The 22,183-nt window shown below is 27.4% G+C and overlaps 1 protein-coding gene across 1 annotated transcript in view; it reads right to left on the bottom strand.

Annotated features, from left to right (window-relative positions):
* LOC117182335 overlaps window positions 1-22,183 on the bottom strand; it is a 603,484-nt gene that overhangs the window by 55,714 nt on the left and 525,587 nt on the right. Inside the window, exon 8 of the mRNA XM_033375494.1 lies at window positions 10,958-11,076. Within this exon, the coding sequence (XP_033231385.1) occupies window positions 10,958-11,076 (119 nt within the window). The remainder of the gene's footprint in view (window positions 1-10,957; window positions 11,077-22,183) is intronic.

Genomic DNA, 22,183 nt, shown 5'->3' with positions numbered 1-22,183 from the left:
AAGCAGAAAAAACGTTAATTGAAATTGTTAAATTTTCAAGACAAAAAACGCATTTTGTGTGAAACAGTTTAATTTTAAAACAAAAATGTGAAATTCAGAAAAGTATTATAGTTATTTTCAACCACATAGTTATTTTGTTAACTGAAAAAGAATAAACTTCAAACCAAAAAGATTATTTTTCTAGCAAAAAATACGAATTTTATACTAGAAAAGGTCAATTTTTAACAAAAAATAGGAAAGTTACATTAACAGTTAAAAAATTTATTTTGAACAAAAGAAAATAATGTTACACAATATATATCAATTTTCCGAAAAAGGAAAAAACCTTTAAAGAAACATTTTTTTTCAACATTATATAGTTTCATTTTTAACCAAAGAGATACATTTTAAACTAGAATGCTGAATCTTAAAATGAAATAGTTAACTTTTCAGATAAAAAAGTGAATTAAAAAAAAAAATGCAACCATGTGATGCAATAATGAATCTCAGAACAAATATATTTTTTAAGAATGTGCAATAATCTACAACCTAATAGACAAATTTTCCAAAAAATATAAAAATTTTTAACATTTTGAATTTGGAGTTTTTAACGTTTTTTGTTAATTTGTACCTAAAGTTGCAAAAAAAATTTTCATTTTGAATGCTCTTTTTAATAAATTAAACTCTAAAGAAACACGCGAATAATTAGAGGTTTCAGACAACATACGAAAATAATTTAAAACACAGTTTTTTGCAACTATATTTCGACCAAAATCATTTTATTATATTTTCTCTCTCTCTTTCTCTCTGAAGTTATTCCCTTCTCCAATCTGTACCCAAAACAAATTGAAAACTCTTTTTTCATCTAGAAACATTCAAACAAATTAATTTCAAAATTAGCAATCGACCTACTCAAGGTGGCCGTTTTAATCGACAAAATAAATTCCCAATTATTTCCCGGTTTTTTCCGGATTCGCAAACATTTTTCACGGTCAATGGAATTTAAAAAATGGAACTCTGAAGCTAAAAAAATTTTCACTTGAGGTAATAAAACTGAGCTGCAAATGAAAGCACTCAAAGTGGAACTATTAACTTTTGAACTTCTGAAATTGAAATTTAAAAGTTTTTCATTAAAAAATTTTCTATTCAAATGCTCAATAATTTACGCGTATAAAATTGAAGGTACTAACATTTTTTAACATAACAAAATATAAATCCACGTTATCATTTTCAATGTTCTAAATGAAAAAATCAATCAATGAACTATAAAATATTTAAAATTTTATAATTTTAAGGAATTTTAAGCTAGAAACAACAAATATTGAAAAGTTGAAAAAATGTTAAATGAACACTTCTTAAATTAGAAATTCAATTATTTTATTTTTAAATAGTTTAAAATTCCTTGGAAAGCTTCAAAATTTTATTTAAAAATCTTGAGAAATCTAGAAGTTGTTTTAAATTTGTTTTAAATTTGAAATTATTTTTGAAATATTTTCAGAACTTCTAAATATATGTCAAAATGAATTGAATCGTTTCTACAATTTTCAGAAAATCCTGAAAATTTTAGACAATTTCTTTACAATTTAGATTTTTAAATAAAAATTGAACATTTATTATTTGTAGGCGAAATTTGAGTAATCTTAAGAGATATGTAGAAGTTTTGAAAAGATTTAAACTTAATGTAAAACTTGAAATGATAGCTTATTTGTATATATTATTTGTATTCTTTTTAAAACTCTTTAATATCTCTTAAAATTACTCAAATTTTTTCTACAAATTTTCATTTGTAAATTTTACATCAAAATTTAAAAATTTCACTTACAAATTAAGCATTTTTCAAATACGACAATTAAAATTGTAACGTTTAAAGTCTCTTCGAAATTTTAACGATTCCAGGTTTTCTATTTCAAACGATTCAGTTAAAGATTCTTTACTTTTAAATATTTGGTTTCAATTTGCTTGTCTTAAATAAAAATTCAAATATTGCTAAATATTCAATAATTAATCTTCTTTTTAATTAAAAACTTCAAATTGAATAAGTTAAAAATGGAATATTTTAGACTGAAACAATATTTTAAATTTAATAAAATCCTTTGATTAGGAATATATTAATATTAACGTTAAAATCTGAAAATTCTTAAATTTTGAACTGTTTTAAAATCGTTTTATCAAATCGCTTTTGTTTACTTTTTATTACTTAAAATACAGATAAATTAAATAAAATAATTTATTTATTAAATAAAAGTGTTTTTTATCCATAATTTTTAACATGAAAGGCTTTTATTTTTTATTTCTTCAAATCTTTATGAAAGCGTTTAAAAATTCTTTAAATTAAAAATGTAAGCTTAGAAATAAACATTTTAAATGGAATATGTTTAAAGTACAAAAATTGTGAATTATGCATCGTAAGTTAAATAACAGCTTAATTGAAAACATAACACTTCCACTAATTATTTAAAAACTATTGAAATCGAACGTGAACAGATTTTTCTTCTACAAATTTGTAAAATTTCCGGTAAAAAAAAATTTGCTGTCATTTCCCGGTTTTTCCCCATCGAAAAAATTCCCGGTTTCCCGGTCCAGCGGCCACCCTGTTACTCAATGGCAAGAAATTAAAAAATTTTTTTTTTTTAAATTTGTTCATAATGCCACAAAGAAAACTTTCAGTGCTATTACTAATGTATCTGATAATTTTGATTTTTTTCGGCCCACCTTATTGCTTAATGAAGTTACAAAAAATTCCTAAAGCTACTTTAAATTCTTTTGAACGCGCAAAATGTTTTTTTACGAGTTTAATTGTGTTGTGTAAATTTGGACACAGTGACAGGTGAGAAGAGCGAAAAATTCGTCGAAGTTGTAAATATATAAGCGCGTTCGGCACTTTTGAAAGGGAGTGAGAGGACAGGTACGACAACAAGTTTCCCGGGAAAAGTTGAAATTTGGGGACCACCCGTTTGAGACATCTTCGGTACTTCAAAGCTCCAACGACAAGAAGATGACGTCTGTTTGGATGTTCCTAGATTGTGGAAGATGAATCTGGCCACCGGTGAGGTGTACCCCCCTGAGTGAAAAACGTCCTTTCTAAAGATCAATTGAGCCGTCGCGGCGTGAGTACAACTAGACCGGAATGCATTTTTCAAATTGCAGCGAAATTTCCGCTTTACTACACCAAAATTAGTTAACAATTTAATTATTTCAATAAGGAAAAGAATCTAAAAAGTATGGTAATAATTTACCGCTTTATTTATTAAAAACAAATATTACAGAGAAGAAATCGATTTTAGGCCAAGGATAGAAATCGAGTTATTTTTTTACAGAGCGAAAAACACTAATCATAAACTGCTTTCTTATATTAAATATGTTGTATGTTTATATTTGCCACCAAACGCAAACATTTATTTTAATTCATGACGTTCATTCTAAATAGAGAAAAAATTGCAAAATAAATGAATTTGAAACAACTACTTCAATTTTCCACTAAAAAGGTCCATTTTTAACTAAAAATAGAATAATTAAATTTTTAGTGAGAAAATTAATTTTTTACCAGAAAAACGTATTTTGAAGAGAATAGTTCGATTTTCAACGTAACTGGGGAATTTTCAACCAAAGAAGGAATTACATTTTACCAAAAAGATAAATTATCTACCAAAACTGAAATAATTAAATTTTAGAGATAAAAATAATGTTGAACAAGAACTTATGAGTTTGAAACTTAAACTATGGAATATTCGATTGGAATAAGTTTAATTTCCGTTAAAAAAAATAATTTCCACGAAAAACTAATTAAAAAAAAAAGAATTACGTTTTCAAAGTGATAAATTTTCAACTAAAATGGTAAATCTTTGACTGAAATAATTGAGCTTTAAACTAGAAAGGTGAATTTTCAACGAAAATTAAGAATCTTTAATTAGAATAATTGAAATTCTTACAAAAAAATCAATTTTTCAACTAAGAAGATCAATTCTCACGAAAAAAAATTTGCAACTAAAAAAGATAATTGTCAATCAAAAATTAAATAATTAGGTTTTGTATGAAGAAACACAAGTTTTCAATCAAATAGCTTATTTTTCAACCAAAGAAATGAATTTTTAATTAAAATGATGAATCTTCAAACAAAGAAAAAATAATTTTTAACGAAATAGTTTAACTTTCAACCAAGTAATTTTATTTTCAATATAACAGATGAGTTTTCAACTAACTTTTAACAGAAAAGAAGAACAAAAAGATAATTTTCTACCAAAAAAATCGATTTTTAAACGAAATTCATAGAGTTTCAATGAAGTAGTTGAATTTTCAATTAAAAAATACAAATTTTTATTTTCTTGAATTTCTTTTCTTGAATTTCGAACTAAAAAAGATCTATTTTAAATAAAAAATGGAACAGTTAAATTTTTAGTTGAAGAAATAAATTTTTGACGAAACCGATTAATTCCCAATTAAAATGAATCTTCAACTTGCACAGCTTAATTCTTTACCAAAAAGATTAATTTTCTACAAAAAAGAAGAATTTTCCACAATAAGCCATACATTTTGGAACAAATATTTAAATTTTCATAAAAAAAAACATTTCTAATCAAAAATAGAAGTTACATTTTTCTATTACAGTGAAACTCTTCTATAGCGCCGATTTTGGGGCTACGGTGGGTGGGAACTAACTCATTATAGGCCGATCCGCTTTTGTTTGTTCACGCCTGAGTGGCCAACCGCAGACCCCGCGCAGCTCCTGCTACACCTACCAGCGGCACAGCGTCAAATCTCGGAAGGGCTGTAAAAGGGAGGGCTATTGAAGGGCTTCATTGTATAAATTAATTCTTAACTAGAAAAAAACAACGTATCTTTAGCAAAATAGGTAAATTTTCTATTTTAATAGTTATATTTTCAGTTTAAGAAATTGATTTTCAACAACGTAGTTACATTTCCAAATAGAGATGAATTTTCAATTAAAACTATAAATTTTCAACCAAAAAAATAACTTTTTTACGCAAGCGTTTTGACTTTTACTCAAGAGGTTTAATTCTTTAACTAAGAAAGGATGAATTTGCAACAAACTGAGTTATTGGGGAAAATCTAAGATTCATAAACCGTAAATAATTAAATAAATCCGTTACCTAATACAAATAAACACACTCATATGCCCTGCGAATGTAGATAAAGTAGAAACAATTTTTCTAAATTGACCAAAACTATTTAAATCAGAAGTAAATTCCCGTATCTTAAAATAAATTTTCAGTAATTTTCCGGGCTTTCCAGTTCAATAAAATTTCCGGTCATTTCCCAGTCTCCTGGTCAAGTCTTCACCCAGTAATTTAATTTAAATGTTTTATCTTTATATAATATGAACTGGTGCAAAATGTTTTTGCAAGCTAATCACCTAAAAAACACCCTTCAAAGAAGACAGGTGCATGATCTCTGCTAGCAGGAAGATATAAGAGCAAAAGGAGGTCAGCCATGCTTAACGTATTCTCTTCCGAGTTCTGACTTTGAATCTCACTCCTCTTTATTCACTATTCCCCTAGACGTTATCTTTAATTTTTTATCGCCAACAGATTGCATGAAACGTCTATCAGAAAGTAGCAGAAAAAAATGAAAAAGCGTAAAAAATATATTAAAAAAAAACGAGCAGGAACTGAGATAACAAAAAACTCTTACAGGCCTCGGACAAACTTTTGATATCTAAAGTAGAAGAAATAGTGTCACAAAATAGAAAAATATTGTCAATATAGAGTTATACCATTTTTAAATACACTCAACTGCCGATATAAGAACTCCTGGTATAATAACTCCCGGTATAAGAACTCCTGATATAAGAACCCCCGACTAACGAAATTCCTAGAACTGATGCCTTAGTCCAACGTGTCGAACAGCTCGAGAGCCGCACTCCCAACGAGTTAGTTCCATCAGGTTGCGTCATGCATCCAAATTCAACAGAAAATTAATTACGCGGTCCTGCCTGTTTAAGTTTGGGTTTCCCCAATTCAGAATCAAGGTCACTGAAAACCATGTCCGAAACCTTTCTTATATCGGAAGTTGAGTCTATTACACTTATATATAATGCGACTTTAAAAGTTTAACAATCCTAAATCAAAAAGTGTGTAATGGAAAATTAAAATTATTTTTTTACACAAAACTGTCTGTTTTCTAAGGTAAAATTTTACGAGTATTAAAAATGAACTTCAAAGTTAATTTGAGATGTTATTCTTTAGTCTATAAATGAAAAAAATAATATTTACAGTCTTTTTCCTGATTCAATCTTTTTATCTTCTTTGTATTTAAATGCGAATTAACCAAAATAAAAAATAAAAATTTGGAAGATTTAGAGGCGATTTTTTTTTATTTTGAAAGATTTCATATATTTTTTAAATTTCTTTTAAGCTGATACAATTTCTAAATATATTTTAAACTGATCAGATTTTTTTCTAAAGTTTTGTAAAATTACCTAAACTAAAAAAAACTTATTTAGAAATTTTCTAGATAAATTTTTCAACAAGTGTGAAGATTTCAAAAACTATTTCAATTTTCGCAAGAAAGCTAGGAAAAATATATTTATACATATAACCATAAACATACAAATTAAAAACGAAAATATAGTAATATATCAATTTTCTTAAAAATTCAACTGATTGGCTGAAATTCAAATTTTTCAAATACATTTAAAAGATATAAAAACATGTTATATATTTTTTAAAATGAAAATTTCGAATGAGTTGAGTAGATATTTAAGATTTGAACAAATTTAAAAATAATAAAAAAATTTGAAAATATTTCAAAAACTTTAAAACAAAATGATAATTTTTAAAGAGTTGGAAATAAAATTTTCAAGATTTTAAAGCATTTTGAAAGGGTTCAAGATAACAGGAAAAATTTCAAATGTTTTTCTATTTTTTAAATAAATTTTAAGAGATTGTTAAAAAACGTGTAAAAATAATTTTTGATGTATAATATAAATTTAAAAAATATTTATTTTAAATTACTTAAAATCATTCAACTTTTTAATGTATTTAAGTTAAAATTGTTTAGAATTACATAATTGTGAATATTGACCAAATTTATTAATTCATTCTTCAAATTTAAGCATTAAAAATGATAGCATCTATTTATATTTTTTAATTAGAAAGCTTTGAACTCTTCAATTTATGAAAGTTTTAAATTGAAAAATTTTCTGTTTAATAGAATTTGATTTTAAATTATGGTAAAATTTGTATAAAATTTTATAAGTATAAGTTATTAAAATTTTGAGTTAAAAATTTCGAAATTAAAATTTGTTTAAGCTTCAATATTAAAAAATTTTTATTCAAAATAGTTTCACTGTAGGTACTTTAATTTTCAATTTAGTTTTGATTACTTCAAATGAAAAAATGTTCAGTTATAAGGGTTCAAATTTTATGATTTCAATGACCGCCAATAATTTTTGCGAAACAGGAAAAATCCGAGAACTGTCCGAAAATAATAATAATCTAAATAGAATAATGTAAATAAAATAAATGTATAGTGATGTCGACAGTGATTTAATTTGCACCAATTATTTTATTTAAAAAAAGAAAAGAAATAAATTTCACTCGTAAGGTGCTAAAAAGCAAATCTCTGCGCAGTATTTCTGAAAAGGACGCTGGGAAAGTTTTTCTTTTCTTTTCTAAAAGGATCTGAATTCCAAATCCCTTTTTAGGGCTGCGATGCTGAATAAATTTAGGGTAAAAAAAATATTTCGAGCCGAACGTTCGGAGTCGACCTTGAAAGATCAACGAAGATGATTTATTTTTTCTATATAGCTTTGTCTGTGTCACGCAGGAGTGGCTCAAGCTTCTAAGGAAAGCTAGGATGAATGGAATTGTTATTATAGGTCTAAGGAAATTAAAAAGTCATAATTTTTAACAGGTTAAATTAGATATGTGGTAAGAATATGAACTTCAATTACGAAAAATAACATAAAAATTAGTTAAGTACTTTGTATCTTAAAAATAAAATATTAAATAAAATGTTTTCTTTTAAATATAAAAAAATTGGTTAATTACTCAGTATTCAATATTTATTTTTAAATTTTGATACCCGGGAGGAATTTCGTTAAATAAAAAATCAAGAATGTAAAACCAGGGTATCTAGCGATTCTTAAGAACAAAATTCAAGGTCTTTTCCCGGTTTACCAGGTCAAGAAATCAGAAATTTTCAGGTCTCCTTTTTTTACATCAAATAATGAAATAAACGTTTGCCATACAAGTAAAAAATGAGCCATTTCCTTCTTTTTTTGGCCAAAAAATTTCGAAAGAAGGCCGAATCGTAAATAAACAGATTCCTAATTTTTTGCGAACATGAGTCGTCTTTGTGAAATGTTTAGGAATATTTTTAAATCTTTGTAATGTCTTTGAAATGAAATCATTGAAATTTTTGTGAAATCTTTTGAAATCTTTGTAAAGTATTACAAACTTTAGTGAAAGCTTGAAATTTCGGTGAAATCTTTGAGAAATCTTTTGGGATTTTTCAAATCGCTTAAAATCACTGGAATATTTGAAATCTTTGTTAAATCGTTTGAAATCTTACAAAAAGTTTTGATATCGTTTAAAATATTTAAAAGGTTTCTAGATCTTTGAAATATTTATGAAATGTTTCTTCAATATTTTTTCGTGAAATCTTTTCTGTTAGTATAAAATTATTAAAATCTTTTTAAATCTTTTCAAATTTTTTGAAACCTTTCGAAATCATTAAAAGTCTTTTAAATGTTTTAAAATCTTTGAAATCTGGTGTACTGTACCATTGTTGGAATCTTTGAAATTCTTGAAATGTTTGAAAATCCTTAATAATTATTTTAAATATTCGAGAAGTCTTTCGGACATCTTTTGTAATCGTTTGAAATCTTGTCAAACATTTTTAAATCGTTTAAAATCTTTAAAATGTTTTGAAATCCTTGAAATCTGGTGTACTCCCTTGTTGAAATCTTTGATATTCACGTATTGTTTTGAAATCTTTATGAATGCTTCATGAAATCTTTGAAACTTTTGTGAAATATTTTGACATTACCTACAAAATTTTGAAGTTATTTAAAATTTTTGAAATGTTTTGAAATCTTTAAAATCTTTTGAAAGTTTTAAAATCTCTGTGCAATGTTCGAAATCTTAGCGAAATGTTCGAAATCTTTGTGAAATCTTTTGAAATCTTTGTCAAGTCGTTGGAATTATTTAAATTATTACAAATCTTAGTCAAATCTTTTGGTATCACCTACAAAATTTTGAAATTGTTTAGAATAATTGAAATATTTTGAAATATTAAAAATGTGGTTTAACATACCCTCTTTAAAATCCTTAAACTCTTTTTTAAGTTTTAAAACCTTTGTGAAATGTTCGAAATCTTTCTGAAATTTTTCCTAATCTTTACAAATGGTTCGAAATCTTTGGGGATATTTTGTGAAAAGTTTTTAATCTAGTGTACACGCCTTTCTTGAATGTTTGAAATCCTTGGAATCTTTGTGAAATCTTTTGAAATTTTTATAAAATCTTTCTTGAATCTTTGTTTGGAAAATCTTTTGTATTCGTTGAAGTAATTGAATTATGTAAAATATTTTGAAATCTTCTAAAATGTTTTAACACCTCTTGAAATCGTTTAAAACTTTTGAAATCTTTGAAATGTCGTGTACTGTACCCTTTTTCAAATCTTTGAAATCCTTTAAATCTTAAAAATTGTTAAATTTTTGTGAAATTGCTGTGAAATCTTTAATGAAATCTGGCGTGCCCGCCTTTTTTAAATCGTCCACATCCATGAAATCTTTATTAAATGTTAAAGATATTAAAAATATTTTGAAATATTTTGAAATCTTTAGAAATATTTTGTAACCTTTTGAAACCTGTTGTACGAACAAAAAACGGATGATCAACCCCTTGAAAAATCCGTTGTATGGCGATGGCTTATTCTAATTTTGAAACTGAATTAACATCGAAATTTTAAACTAATAATTTTTATAATTTCTAATCTGAACACCTCAACAAAAAGTCCCTTGAAATATCTTCATTTATTCTATAATGCAAAAAAAAAATAAATTATATGTTGACGAATAAAAACATGTTCAGCAGTAAGATTTTTTCTAACCGAGATGTTTCTTTCATAATAGGCTAAAAGATTTAAATTACTCTTCGCATTTCAATAAAATTACTGTTTTAAAAGAAAAAAAATTAAAATTCAAGGTTTTCGTGAAAAAATCAAGGAGATTTCCAGATTTTCAAGGTTTAAAAAAATTCAAGGATAGTTCCAGGTTTTCAAGGTTTTTAAGTTCACTAGACACCCTGAAAACTTATACAAAAAGTATCACTATAATCAAAAATAGTAATCTAATTCATTTTTGGAAAATGTAGTTATCATTTAAATATGTTAATGTCATAGTTTTTATATTTTTAACTAATAAAAATTTTGTTTTTAAAACAATTACTTCGGATAAATAATTTTTGAAGAGCAAGAAAAAATCTCTCTTTTTGTTCTACATAGCCACGTGTTCATAAAATAAAATCAAAATTCATTATTTTCTTTTATTTGTTCTCTTAATCAATAATTATCCCCTGTAGGTTGCATTATCCGCTGCAGTGAGGTTACCCCTATTAGTATTACCCCCTATACAGTATTCTCCTGTAAAAAGTTAGCAATGAAGAGCAAGAGAAGATCTCCTAAAGTTTCGGTTCCGTAATTGGTTAACGCTCTACTCATAAACATTGCGAGGTTCTCGGGTCGAATCCGGCCAAACGCAAAATTTTTTTTTTCAAAAATTATTCATGCAAAGTAACAGTTTGAACATCGAAATTTGTATTAATCAATAATATTTTTATAATATATAAACGATATATTTCTCGTGAACTGTTCTTTCAAACTCACTTTTTTTGAAGCTGCTAAAAATTGAATAAGATTTAAAATTTGTGTCTCCTGTCCCTTTGAGGGATAATACCTAAATTCAAAATAAAGTAAAACTTCAAAGTCATAAATATTGTATGAATGAAAATCCTCTTACCCGTCATCGTCCCGGTCAAGAAGGGACGGGGTACTGGAGGCTTTTACACGTCGTTGGGTTTTACCAAAGGCCCGTCTGCGGTCTTTGCCGTAGGCATTCACGTGCGGTTCGTGTTGAGGCTGAAAAAAATTTCCTTATAATTAATATTGTGCAGGTCGAGAATTCCTTCATAAAAATAGAAATTATAAAATATATTCCAAGGGTTCATATGAAGAAATTTTTATTTTTTCTTAGCAGAGACTTTAGACAGAAAAATTACTATTATTTATTATTGTTAAGAATAATAGACAAGTGTTTACAGCTAATACATTCTTGTATTTTTAATTAGTCCGTTTTATTATTTAAAGTTTAAAGGAACACAAGTATATATAAAAATGCAATTGATAATATACACAAATTCTTTGGGATCAATTTTAAATCTTTGAAATTCGGCAATGAAATAAAATTGATAATTAGCAAGTAATATTTTTCAAATAAATGAATTTGACGTTCACTTGCTAAGTTTCTAAAATTCCCTAAATTCATAAGAATCTATGTATTTTTGATTTTCTAAAATCCTTGAATATTCTGAATTTCCTGAAACTTTTGAATTCCTTAAATAATCTCAGTTCCTTAAATTTCGGCATTCTCTGACTTCCTTGACTTCTCTGATGCCCTTGAGTATTTAAAAAGTCCAGAAATTCTTGAAATTCTTTGGATCAATTAAATTCCTTGAATATTTTGAATTTCCCGAATTTCTTGAATATTCTGAACTCCTTAGATTTCTTGAATATCGTGAATTTTCTAAATTTGTGGAAATCTATTAATTCCTTGAATATACTGAATTCAATTAGTTCTTTAAATTCCTCGAATGCCCTAAAAGCTTTAGAATCCCTGAAATTGTCTGAATTCCGTGAAATCTTGATTTTTTGTTGAATATTCTGAATTCTCTGAATTTCTTATGTGCTTGAAGTTCTGGACGCTTAACTGAACGAAATTTTTTACTGATGACTTTGTAAACAAAAAAAAGTGTTAAAATGTTTGTTTATTTATATTGAAAATAATTTATTATTGGAAAAGTATTATAATGTATATATTTTAAATTACAGTTGAAACAATATTTATGGGCAAAATGGAAATGGGGAAAAATATTTCGTTCATTTGAACGTTCAGAACTTCAGGTACATGAATTTCTTGAATATTTTTTATTCCTTGAAATCACTAAAATTTTTGAAAATCTCTGAATTCCTGATTTATCCTAAATTCCGTAAATTCTATTTACTCCGTAAATTTCCTAAAAGCTCGGAATTCCCTAAAATCCTTGGTTTTTCTTAAATTCTCAAAATTGCGGGAAATCTCTAAATCCCTTGAATATCCTGAACTATTTTATTTCTCTGAATTCCCTGAAATCCTTAAATATTCGGAAATACCTGAATTCCTGGAATATTTTAAATTTCAGAAATGCTTAGAATTCTCTAAATTCCAGAAAATATATGGATTTCCTCAATTCCCTGAGTTAATTGAATTCCCTGAATTCCTTAAATATTCTGAATTATTTTAAATCACTAAATTACTTCTATTTATCTGAATTCCTCTGAATTCCTCTGAATTCCTGAAATATTCTGAATTTTTTTGAAATCTCTAAATTTTTACAGTTCTTCTGAATTTCTTGCATAATTTGAAGTTTTTGAAATGCAGGCAATTTTTAGAATAATATTGTAGTTTCAAATTCAAATATTTAAAAGTTCAGGACAATGTCACAATTAATTATTTTACAATTGTAAAATTTCACATTACAAGCCTTTGTATTCAGTTTTGAGTTTAATAATTTTAGCTTTAAATATACCAAATTGTTTGGTTTCAATTAAAAACAATTTTAGAAATTAGTCGTTTAAATTTTTTTAAATAAATTAACTAAATGACAAATTTTGAATATATCCCTTTCACAGATAAGTTTTAATTCTGTAATGAAAATTGAGAAAGATTTATTTAAAGAAATATAATTAACAAGTTAAAAATTGTTAGTTTTTGAATGGTTTAGGTTTACTTAAAATCATTCAAATTTAAAAAAAAATGTTTGAGCATAAAAAAGTTTCAATGTTATAATGCTTGGTGATTACACATTTTGTCAGTTGTAAATATCTATTCAATTTTAACGTCAAATAAGATTTTTTATATGTAGCAACAATTTAAAATATAATTCAAGAAGTTTTGCCTGATGAAATATTCACATTAGTTTGCAGTGTCAAATTATAATCGCTCGGAATTAAAAATGGATTCAAGTTCAAAAATGTTAAATTTTAGATTATTCAATTTTGAAAGTTTTTAATTATAAATAATGCAATTTCACCTCCTTACAATTTTTAAATAATGATTCAATTTAAAAAACTCTAATCTAAAAATATTCCATTTTTAACACCTAAAAATGTTTAATTATTTAATTTTAAACGCGCTGACTTATAAATTATACAATTTCAACCCTCTTCTAATATAATTAGATTTTCAAAATTTTTGTCTGAAATTTTGCAATTTTGCTTCGATTTAGGTAAAATACAAGTTCAATTCTTTTTTATTCCATTAGAAATATTGTTTTCAAATGAAAATTTCAAATGAAAATATCGACAGGTCTTCGAACTTTTCTTTATCACTGAGCATGAGGGTGGCCACTTCTTTTTTGTGCTATGAGGTTCTAACTGGGGTCAAGAGTTCTCTCAACACCTAAAGTACCTTCATTGTCCTGACTTTGCGAAAAGCTAAGACCTGCTTGAGAATCAGACGTCTTTTTAATTGCCTGAGTTCAAACAGGAACACTAAGAGTCAAAAGTTTCTCACTTTTCTTATTATTCCCTTCTTTGAGCAAGAGAGGTTTCCCTTTTTCACATGGCAGTTCAAATAGGTGCAATGATCTCAAAAGACGCTTATAAGCCAATAGAAATGAAATTTTATCATAAAAACTTACAGTAAATTTCATTACAATGGATAAAAAAAATAATTTAGATTTTATCATAGAAAAGAGATTTTTTCCCAAAGATTTTAATTTTAATTTAACAAGTAACTCTACCCTCCCACCGCTCATTTCCCCTCCCCCACTTTTACTTATTTCCAATCCTATAATTTCCCCTATTTCTCTACCTTTATTTCCCTTACTCACCTTTTACCTAATTACCCCTCTCATTATATAGCCTGCTCCCCTTACTTCCCCAACTTCACTTCTCCTATTTTCTATTCTCTTATTTCCCCTACATCCCATACCTTGATTTTCCTAACTCCTATCCTCTCACTCTCACTCTCCCTCCTCCCATACCTTCCCATACATCCCACCCCTCATTTCTTTTATTTCCCTACTCCAGACTTTCTCTACTTACCACTCCTCACTTCTCCTCCCATCATCCCCTTATTTCCTTCCTTTCCCCTACTTTTCCACCCTTATTTCCCATTACTTCCCTTACTTATTTTTACCTCATTATCTCTCACTGTGCATACTTCCTCTTCCGTCATTACCTCTACTTTCTCTATCCTGATTATCCTACTACTCCTCTCATTTGCCCTACACCCCCTTAATACACCTACATCACAATTCTCACTTCCTCTACTTACCACTCCATTCATTACCCCTAATATCATTTCCTATTCCAAATACAACCTTGCATAAAACTATCCCTCTACACTCTCCCCTACTTCCCCGTTCTATCCTGGGTTAACCATCACTCACTTCCTACTCTCACTTCTCCTACTTCCCATGTTCTCATTTCCTCTACTTCCGCTACTATGATTTTCATACTTTTCCTTTTTTCATTTTCCCTATTTCCCCATCCTTTATTTTCTTTCTCCTCCTTCACCTAACAAGCCCTCACATAATTTCATCTTACTACCAATCGCATAAGTTTACCTACTTCTCCAACCCTAATTTCAAATCATTTCTCTCACTTTTCCTCACCTGTTTACCTTTTACTTCTCCAACCTAATCCCTCCTCTCTACCCCTCTCCCCCTCTTCAACTGCTTCTCACTTACCATCACTTCCGCTGGTTCCCCTTTTCTCACTTCTCCATCATCACTTCTTCTACTCTCCACCTCCTCATTCCCTTTGCTACCACTACCTTGATTTACCAACTACTCCTCTCCTTTATCCTACTCAGGCTTTACTTCCATACACCTTCACCCTCACTTCCTTTAATTTCCCTTCCCTCACTCCCCCTACTTTCCAACTCCTCACTCCCCCTTCATTTCCCTAAAAATGACAAAAAATGTAATTTTGTCTAATTTTTCAATTTTTAAATAAATTAAAACATCAAACATTTGGAATATTTAATACAAAATTTTTTAAACTTAATTCTACAACTGAAAGTGTGCTTGAATTGTTTATATAGAAAAAAAATTTTATCACAAAAAGTTATCAAGGTTCGAGGAAATGGATGAGATAGTTCACAATCTCGAAGTGACACTTATCTGAAATTGGACCACGCTTGACTGCGGATTGCGATAAGAAATGTAATATTCCCTTAAAAAAAAGAAAACCATGCTTTCCAGAAATTAAGTTTCTGAATGTCGGAAAAGAAAGTTTGATGTAAAACAGTTAGCTATTTTCCAAAAAAAACTTATTTTTATAAGAATGTTATTATAGAATTCTAGATCTGTACTGCATCACTTAAATTCATAATAAAACCATTGCATAATAAATTATCTGGACCATTGATTTGAAATCTCGAATCTCCATCCTTTGTAATAAAGACAAGTAATTACTTGATTTCTAAAAGCAAACTCGGGCCACTAGACCTGTGACCAGATCCATTCTATTTTCATTGGATCCTGCAGTGATTAATTTATTGATAAACGTCAGACTGAATTTCAATTAGGATAATAGAAATTCAGATAAGGTTGTCACGTTGGATTCAGGTTAACATTAACTTTTCACTTCAAATGGTTATTGACTTTGTTTAAATTTATGTTATTACAGAACTCGATTTATTATTAGGATTCGTCCCAGAAAAAAAAGAAATATGCAGGTAAATTAGGTGTATTGGACAAATAACAAATTTTTAGAGAAAATTACAATTTTCACATTATTTTGATTTATTGTACAAGAGTCGATGCAAGATATAAGAAACTGGTTTTGATCATTTTTAATTATGCTTATGAATGAAAATATTTCCTTTTTCAACATCTATAACGAAATTTGCTTTGGGCCAAATAAAGATAGGGTTAGTATGCACATTTTTTAGTATAAAGTTTCAGGATTGCTAGGGTGTTTTTATTTTTTGCACAAAAAGTCGATTGTTTTAGAAAACAAATTTTGAAGTCCGAAAGATAAATTTTTAATAAAATAGTTCATTTTCAATCAAATAATAGAATCTTCATAACATTTTCTTTTTTAGAAAAAAGGTTCAACATTCAACAGAGTAGTTAAATATTCAAACCAATATCTTTTTTTTAATAACAAACAGTTGAATTCAATAAAAAGAAAAGACGAATTTTTCAAGAAAAATATTTTTTTTGTTGTAAATATTGGAATTCTTAACCAAGAAAGATTTCAGACGAATATTTAAAACAAAAAATATGAACTTTCTACAAAAAGTTAATTTTTAACCAAAATAATTGAATTTTTGAGCAAAACGATGAATTTAGAACAAAACAGTTGAGCTTTTAACCAAATCAGTTTAATCCTAAACCAAAAAGAAAGAATATTCAACTAAATAGTTGAATTTTCGATGAAAGAATATTAATTTTCCATCAAATAATTAAATTTTCAATTAAATATTTGGACTTTTAATCTAATAGTTGAATTTTCAACCTCTAGAAATAAAATCTCAATCATAAGGATGAATTTTCTACCAAAGGAATTCATGTCCAGTTAAAAAAAAAAGAATTCTCTACAAAATACATGGATTTTGAAACAAGTAGTTGAATTTTCAGCTAAAAAAAATATCAATTTTCAAAACAAAATTTAAAAAGTATTATTTTCAGAAAAAAAGTATATTTTCAACAAACTTAGTTTAACTTTCAACCCAAAAAGATGAATTTTCAATAAATCAGTTGCTTTTTCAACCAAAAGGGATGACCTTAACAAAATTGTTCAATTTTCAACCAAATATTAAAATTTTTAACTAAAAAAGTAATTGTCAGTAGGAAACAACTGCAAAAAAAAAGAAAAGAAATACAAGATATTTAAATAAATTACTGACAAGAATATTATATCAGGATGGCAGAAAACTTAATTTAAAAAATTTCCTTATATTTTCCTGATCAATCGCTCCTTTTCCGTGACCATTAATATTCAAAGACTAGAATCCTAACCTTTTAACAGTATTATTCTAGAATATTTTATCAAAGAAATCATACAATTTTAAATTTATTATCCTTGAGAGTCATTTAAATTTCCTTTTGAAGAAATTCTTTGACGTTCCCCGACCAAAAAATGTCCTTGATTTTTCACTGACTTTTCTTGACCAATAAAACTCCCTGATTTTTCCTTGGCTTTCCCAGAACTATAAAATTCCTTAACTTTCCTTGACCTTTCCTGGCCACTAAAATTCCTTGACTTTCCTTGACCAATAAAATTCCTTGACTTTTCTCTGACTTTAACTGAACAATATAATTCCTTGACTTTTACCTGACCTTCCTTGACCAATAAAATGCCATGTCTTTCTTTGAGCAATAAAATTCTCTGACTTTTCCTAACAAATAAAATTCCTGGAATTTTCCCTGACTTTCCCTAAAAAATATAATTCCTGGACTTTTCCCTTTATTTCCTTTACCAATAAAATTCCTTGACTGTCTCTGACCAATAAAAGTCCTTGAATTTCCTTGAGCAATGAAATTCCCTGACTTTTCCTTGACTTTCTCTTATAAATAAAATTCTATGACTTTTCCCTGACTTTCCACGACCAATAAAATTCCTTGACTTTCCCCTCACTTTCCTTGAGCAGTGAAATTCCCTGACTTTTTCTTGATTTTCTCTCACCAATAAAATTCTTTGACTTTTCCCTGGTCAATAAAATTCCTTGACTTCTCTTAAACAATAAAATGGCCTGAATTTTCTTTGACTTTCCTTGAACAATAAAATATTTAGACATTCCGTGACTAATAAAATTTTTTAACTTTGCCTGAACAATCAAATTCCTGGATTTTCGCCTGACTTTTCTTGATTAGTAAAATTTCCTGCATTTTTACTGATTTCCTGTTTTTTACTTTAAATGTTTATGACAGTTTAGAATTTAGAGTATAGTCAATTTAGTTAGTTTGCTGAAGTCCCTCACTTGCTTCCTCTCAAGCTAAACATGCAGAGGACATTTGGCGCAAATCAACAGTTGTACGTAGCTGCCAACGACCTGCATACATCATCCTCATGAAATGAACATTCTGCTGTTCTAGACCGTTAACTGAAATTGCCTGTTCTCGCCACTAGTATTACATTCAGTTACAAGCACACTGCACATTTCCTCAATAAACATCAAACAAGTCCTGCTGACTTTCAATCTTAAAATTATTTTTATTAGTCAAAGAAGGCGCGCGCGCTTAGAAAAAAGGGTTGACCTCCACCTCCAATACTATCCCTGCCCTACTCTCCCTAAGATTCCTTACTTTCCCCTCATTACCACTACTTCACTTATTTTCCCTCTTCTCATTTTCCCTCACTTCTCCTACTTTCTCTTCCCCTATTTCCCCTCATCAGCCCAACACTCATTTCCCCTAAGTTCTCGTACTTCCGCAACCTAATACTTCCTACTTTCACTCCCACTTGTAAATTTTGCAAGTGCTTGAAAATTCCTAGGAATCTTTTAAATACCCTGAAACCTTTAAAATCCCTAAAAATCCACTGAAATTCTTTCATATTCTTGAAATCCATTGAAAATTCCACGGAATCTTCTAAAACGCTCTTAAATCTTCAAAATTCCCTCAAATACTTATTGAAAATTATTTAATTATTTTACAATAATTCGAATCCTTTGAAATCCCTTAATTCTTGTTGAACAAATTTTTTGAAATCTATTGAAATATTCTAAAATTCGATGAAATTCCGTAAAATTACATGCAATCTGATAATATTCCTTGCAAAATTTGAAGTCCTATAAAATTCCTTGAGATTCTTGAAAATTGATTAAAATTAGAATGACTGAAATCTTCGAAAATCTGATAAATTTCCTAAAAAATACTTGTAATTATCTGTATATCTTGAAAATTTAATGGTGTCCTGTGGAATATTTTTCAAAATCCTAAAATCTTGCAAATGTAAATGTCTTTACGCAATCTTTTGTCCTTTAGTTTAGAGGGACAACTGATAAATCCCGAAAATAAAACTTCTGACACTAGAAAATTCCCCAAAAATAAAATATTCGAAACAAAACTTTTCGAAAGTTGGAAACAATCAAATTGAATTTTTATTATTACTATTATTTATTTATTCACTTTCTTAAACATTCGAATGAAAAAACTCCTGACAGCTTATGATTTGGAACAGAATTATAAAATATCCGACATTGTAAAACATTGTAAAAATTGTGGACACAAGAAAACTCCCAAATTTACACAGTTCAAAATTTTTTAAATAATAGAACATAAAATAATCAATATTAAATCAAATAAAATAATTTTATTTGATAAATATATTTTGATTTATTTATCATCAAAACAATTTTTTGATTGTTTACTCTAGGGAATTTTATAATTCTGAAAATTGTCTGTCTCGGCGATTTTATACTGCAGACAATTTTATTTAGAATTAGAATTTTTGGTTGAATTCAACTATTTAGTTGAAAGTTGAACTATTTTGTTGAAATGTTCTAGTTTTCTTGAAGAATCATTTTTGTTTTTGGAAATTCTATTGGTTTGTTGAAAATATGTTGTTCTTTTTTTGGTTGAAAATAATTGTCTTTAGCTGGAAATTATACTTTTTTAGTTCAAAATTCAACAACTAACTTGAAAATTAATTTTCACACATTTGGTTGAAAATTCGACTTTCTTAGTCAAAAATAAATCTTCTTGATTAAAAATGTATTGTTTTGCTCTGAAATTCAACTATTTGGTGAAAAATTCGTCAATTTTGTTGACAATTCGTCTTTTTTGGCTGAATTAAACTTGGGAAAGATAATTGCTGGCATTTTTATAATTTCGGGAATTTTCTACTTCAAAAAAGTTCTTTTCTTTTCGGACATTTTCCAGTGTAGCGAATTATTTTCGGGATTTTCAGTGGTCTCGTTCAGAGAAGCTTAGTTTTACTTTTCTAAATTTAAAAAACTGACTTTAATGCTAATATTTAATCTTTGGATTCTTGTGTCGTCAATAAATAAAAAAATTAATAAATTACATGTTCAAAAATATAGTGGCGTATCTTTCCATTCCGGCATGATTCAGGACTTTATTCCATTATTCTACAAAACTTAAAAAGACTTTTTCAGTTGAAAGGACTGCAATTAAAGGTTTAAGATTTCAGCCGTTAAATTTATCTGAGAAGTTATCCTTCCCTAATCTCGAGAAAAAAAAATTTATTTTAAGAATCCAATCAGAAAGTTTTATTAAAAGGAACACAAAGGAGATAAATGCAGGAAGCAGCTGTGGATTCTGATATTGGATCGGGATTATTAGCAATCTGAACAGCAAGCAAGTCGATAATTTTATTTTTTAGGACATTTTTATTTTTGCGGTATTTTTTTCTCGTAGTAATTCAAATTAAAAAGTTAAAAAGTATCTTCATAATGGAGAGATATACTAGTTCACAAATTAAAAAGTTATCTGGAGCGTAAAAGTTATTTTTTTCTTGACTCTCTACAATATTCTGAATCTTCAATAAAAATGTACACGTCAGAGATCCTATCCATCCCTGTGAACATATTTACTTTGCGAGAAGACTAATTTACATTTTGCAAGTAAATTCTACTCTACGAGAAAACTTTTTCTGGATAAGAATTTCCGGAAGAGGAAACCTTCGCTTCCGATTAAAAAGTATTCCTCTGCCGAAAGTTATTTTATACTTTCTAGATTAAGTAATTTCCTCCTGAGCAAAAGCGTGTTAAATACACGAAATCGATTTAACTTTATAATTCATTCTATAAAATCAATTTCCTTTTCTCAAAACTTTGTATCTAAGGAACCAGGGATGAGGCAAATCAAAACTTATGGACCAAATATTCAAAACAAACAATATTTTAGGTTCAATATTAGATGATGGGACTTTTGTAGTCCCATTTTTATAGATTTGTATAATTTAAAAAGTTCCAATTAATTTCATTTTTATTTTGAATATACATTTTTTAGGACAAAATTACCGGAAAAGTCACACTCACTTTTTTAGTAGGACTGTTTTAGTATAAAATTACCGAAAAAGTCCCAATTCATTCTTTTTCAATTTCTACAAGCTCTAAATATTTTAAAATAATATTTTGAATTATTTTGGTAATTAGTAAATTATTTTAAACTTATTAATACTAACAAAAATAAGTGGGATTTTCCGGTACTTTTGTATTAAAAAAATCCCGCTGAAACGGGATGTATTTTGTACCTTTTTTGTAATTTTTCTTAAAATTCGATAAAACTCTGTAATTTACAAAAATGTTATTATAAATTTTTTTATACATTTCTTCGACGTATTTAAAATCTTGAAAAATCTCTTTAAATTTCGTCAAGGATCTGAAAAAATATATTATATAACCTTAAAAACAAATAAACAAAATAATACAATAGATCTTTGAAATTTTTATGTTACATTGAAAACTTATTTTCCCCCTCAAATTATAATTTGGTGGTCATTTTTTTCTTTGTTAAAAAAAAAATATTTTTTCTGGTTGATAATTAATGTTTTTTGGTTTGAAAATTAACTTTTTTTAATTTTAAAGGAACTGTTTGGCTGAAAATAATCTTTTTTGGTTGAAAACTGAACTATTTTGTGGAAAATTCCTCTTTTTCGTTTGCAAATTTATATCTTTTGGTAGAAATTTCATATTTCTTTTGTCTGTTAAAAATGCAACTGTTGTTCATGGTTTAAAATGCAAATCTTTTTTGATTGAATGAACAATTATTACATTTTTCGTTGAGAATTTACCTTTCTTGGTTGACAATTCAACTACTTGAGTGAAAGTTTATACTACATTGCTAAAAAATTATTTTTTTTCAATAATCTCTTTGGTAGAAAATTTAATTATTTGGTTGAAAATTCGTTTATTTTTTTTTTGTAAAAATAAATTATTTTATTGAAAATATTCTAATTTTTGGTTAAAAATTACCCTTTTCGTCGAAAATTCAACTGTATGATTGAA

This window comes from Belonocnema kinseyi, chromosome 10, assembly GCF_010883055.1.
Source record: "Belonocnema kinseyi isolate 2016_QV_RU_SX_M_011 chromosome 10, B_treatae_v1, whole genome shotgun sequence".
Classification (NCBI taxonomy): domain Eukaryota; kingdom Metazoa; phylum Arthropoda; class Insecta; order Hymenoptera; family Cynipidae; genus Belonocnema; species Belonocnema kinseyi.
Note: the sequence above shows the minus strand (reverse complement) of the source record. Positions and strands in the feature narration are given on the sequence as shown.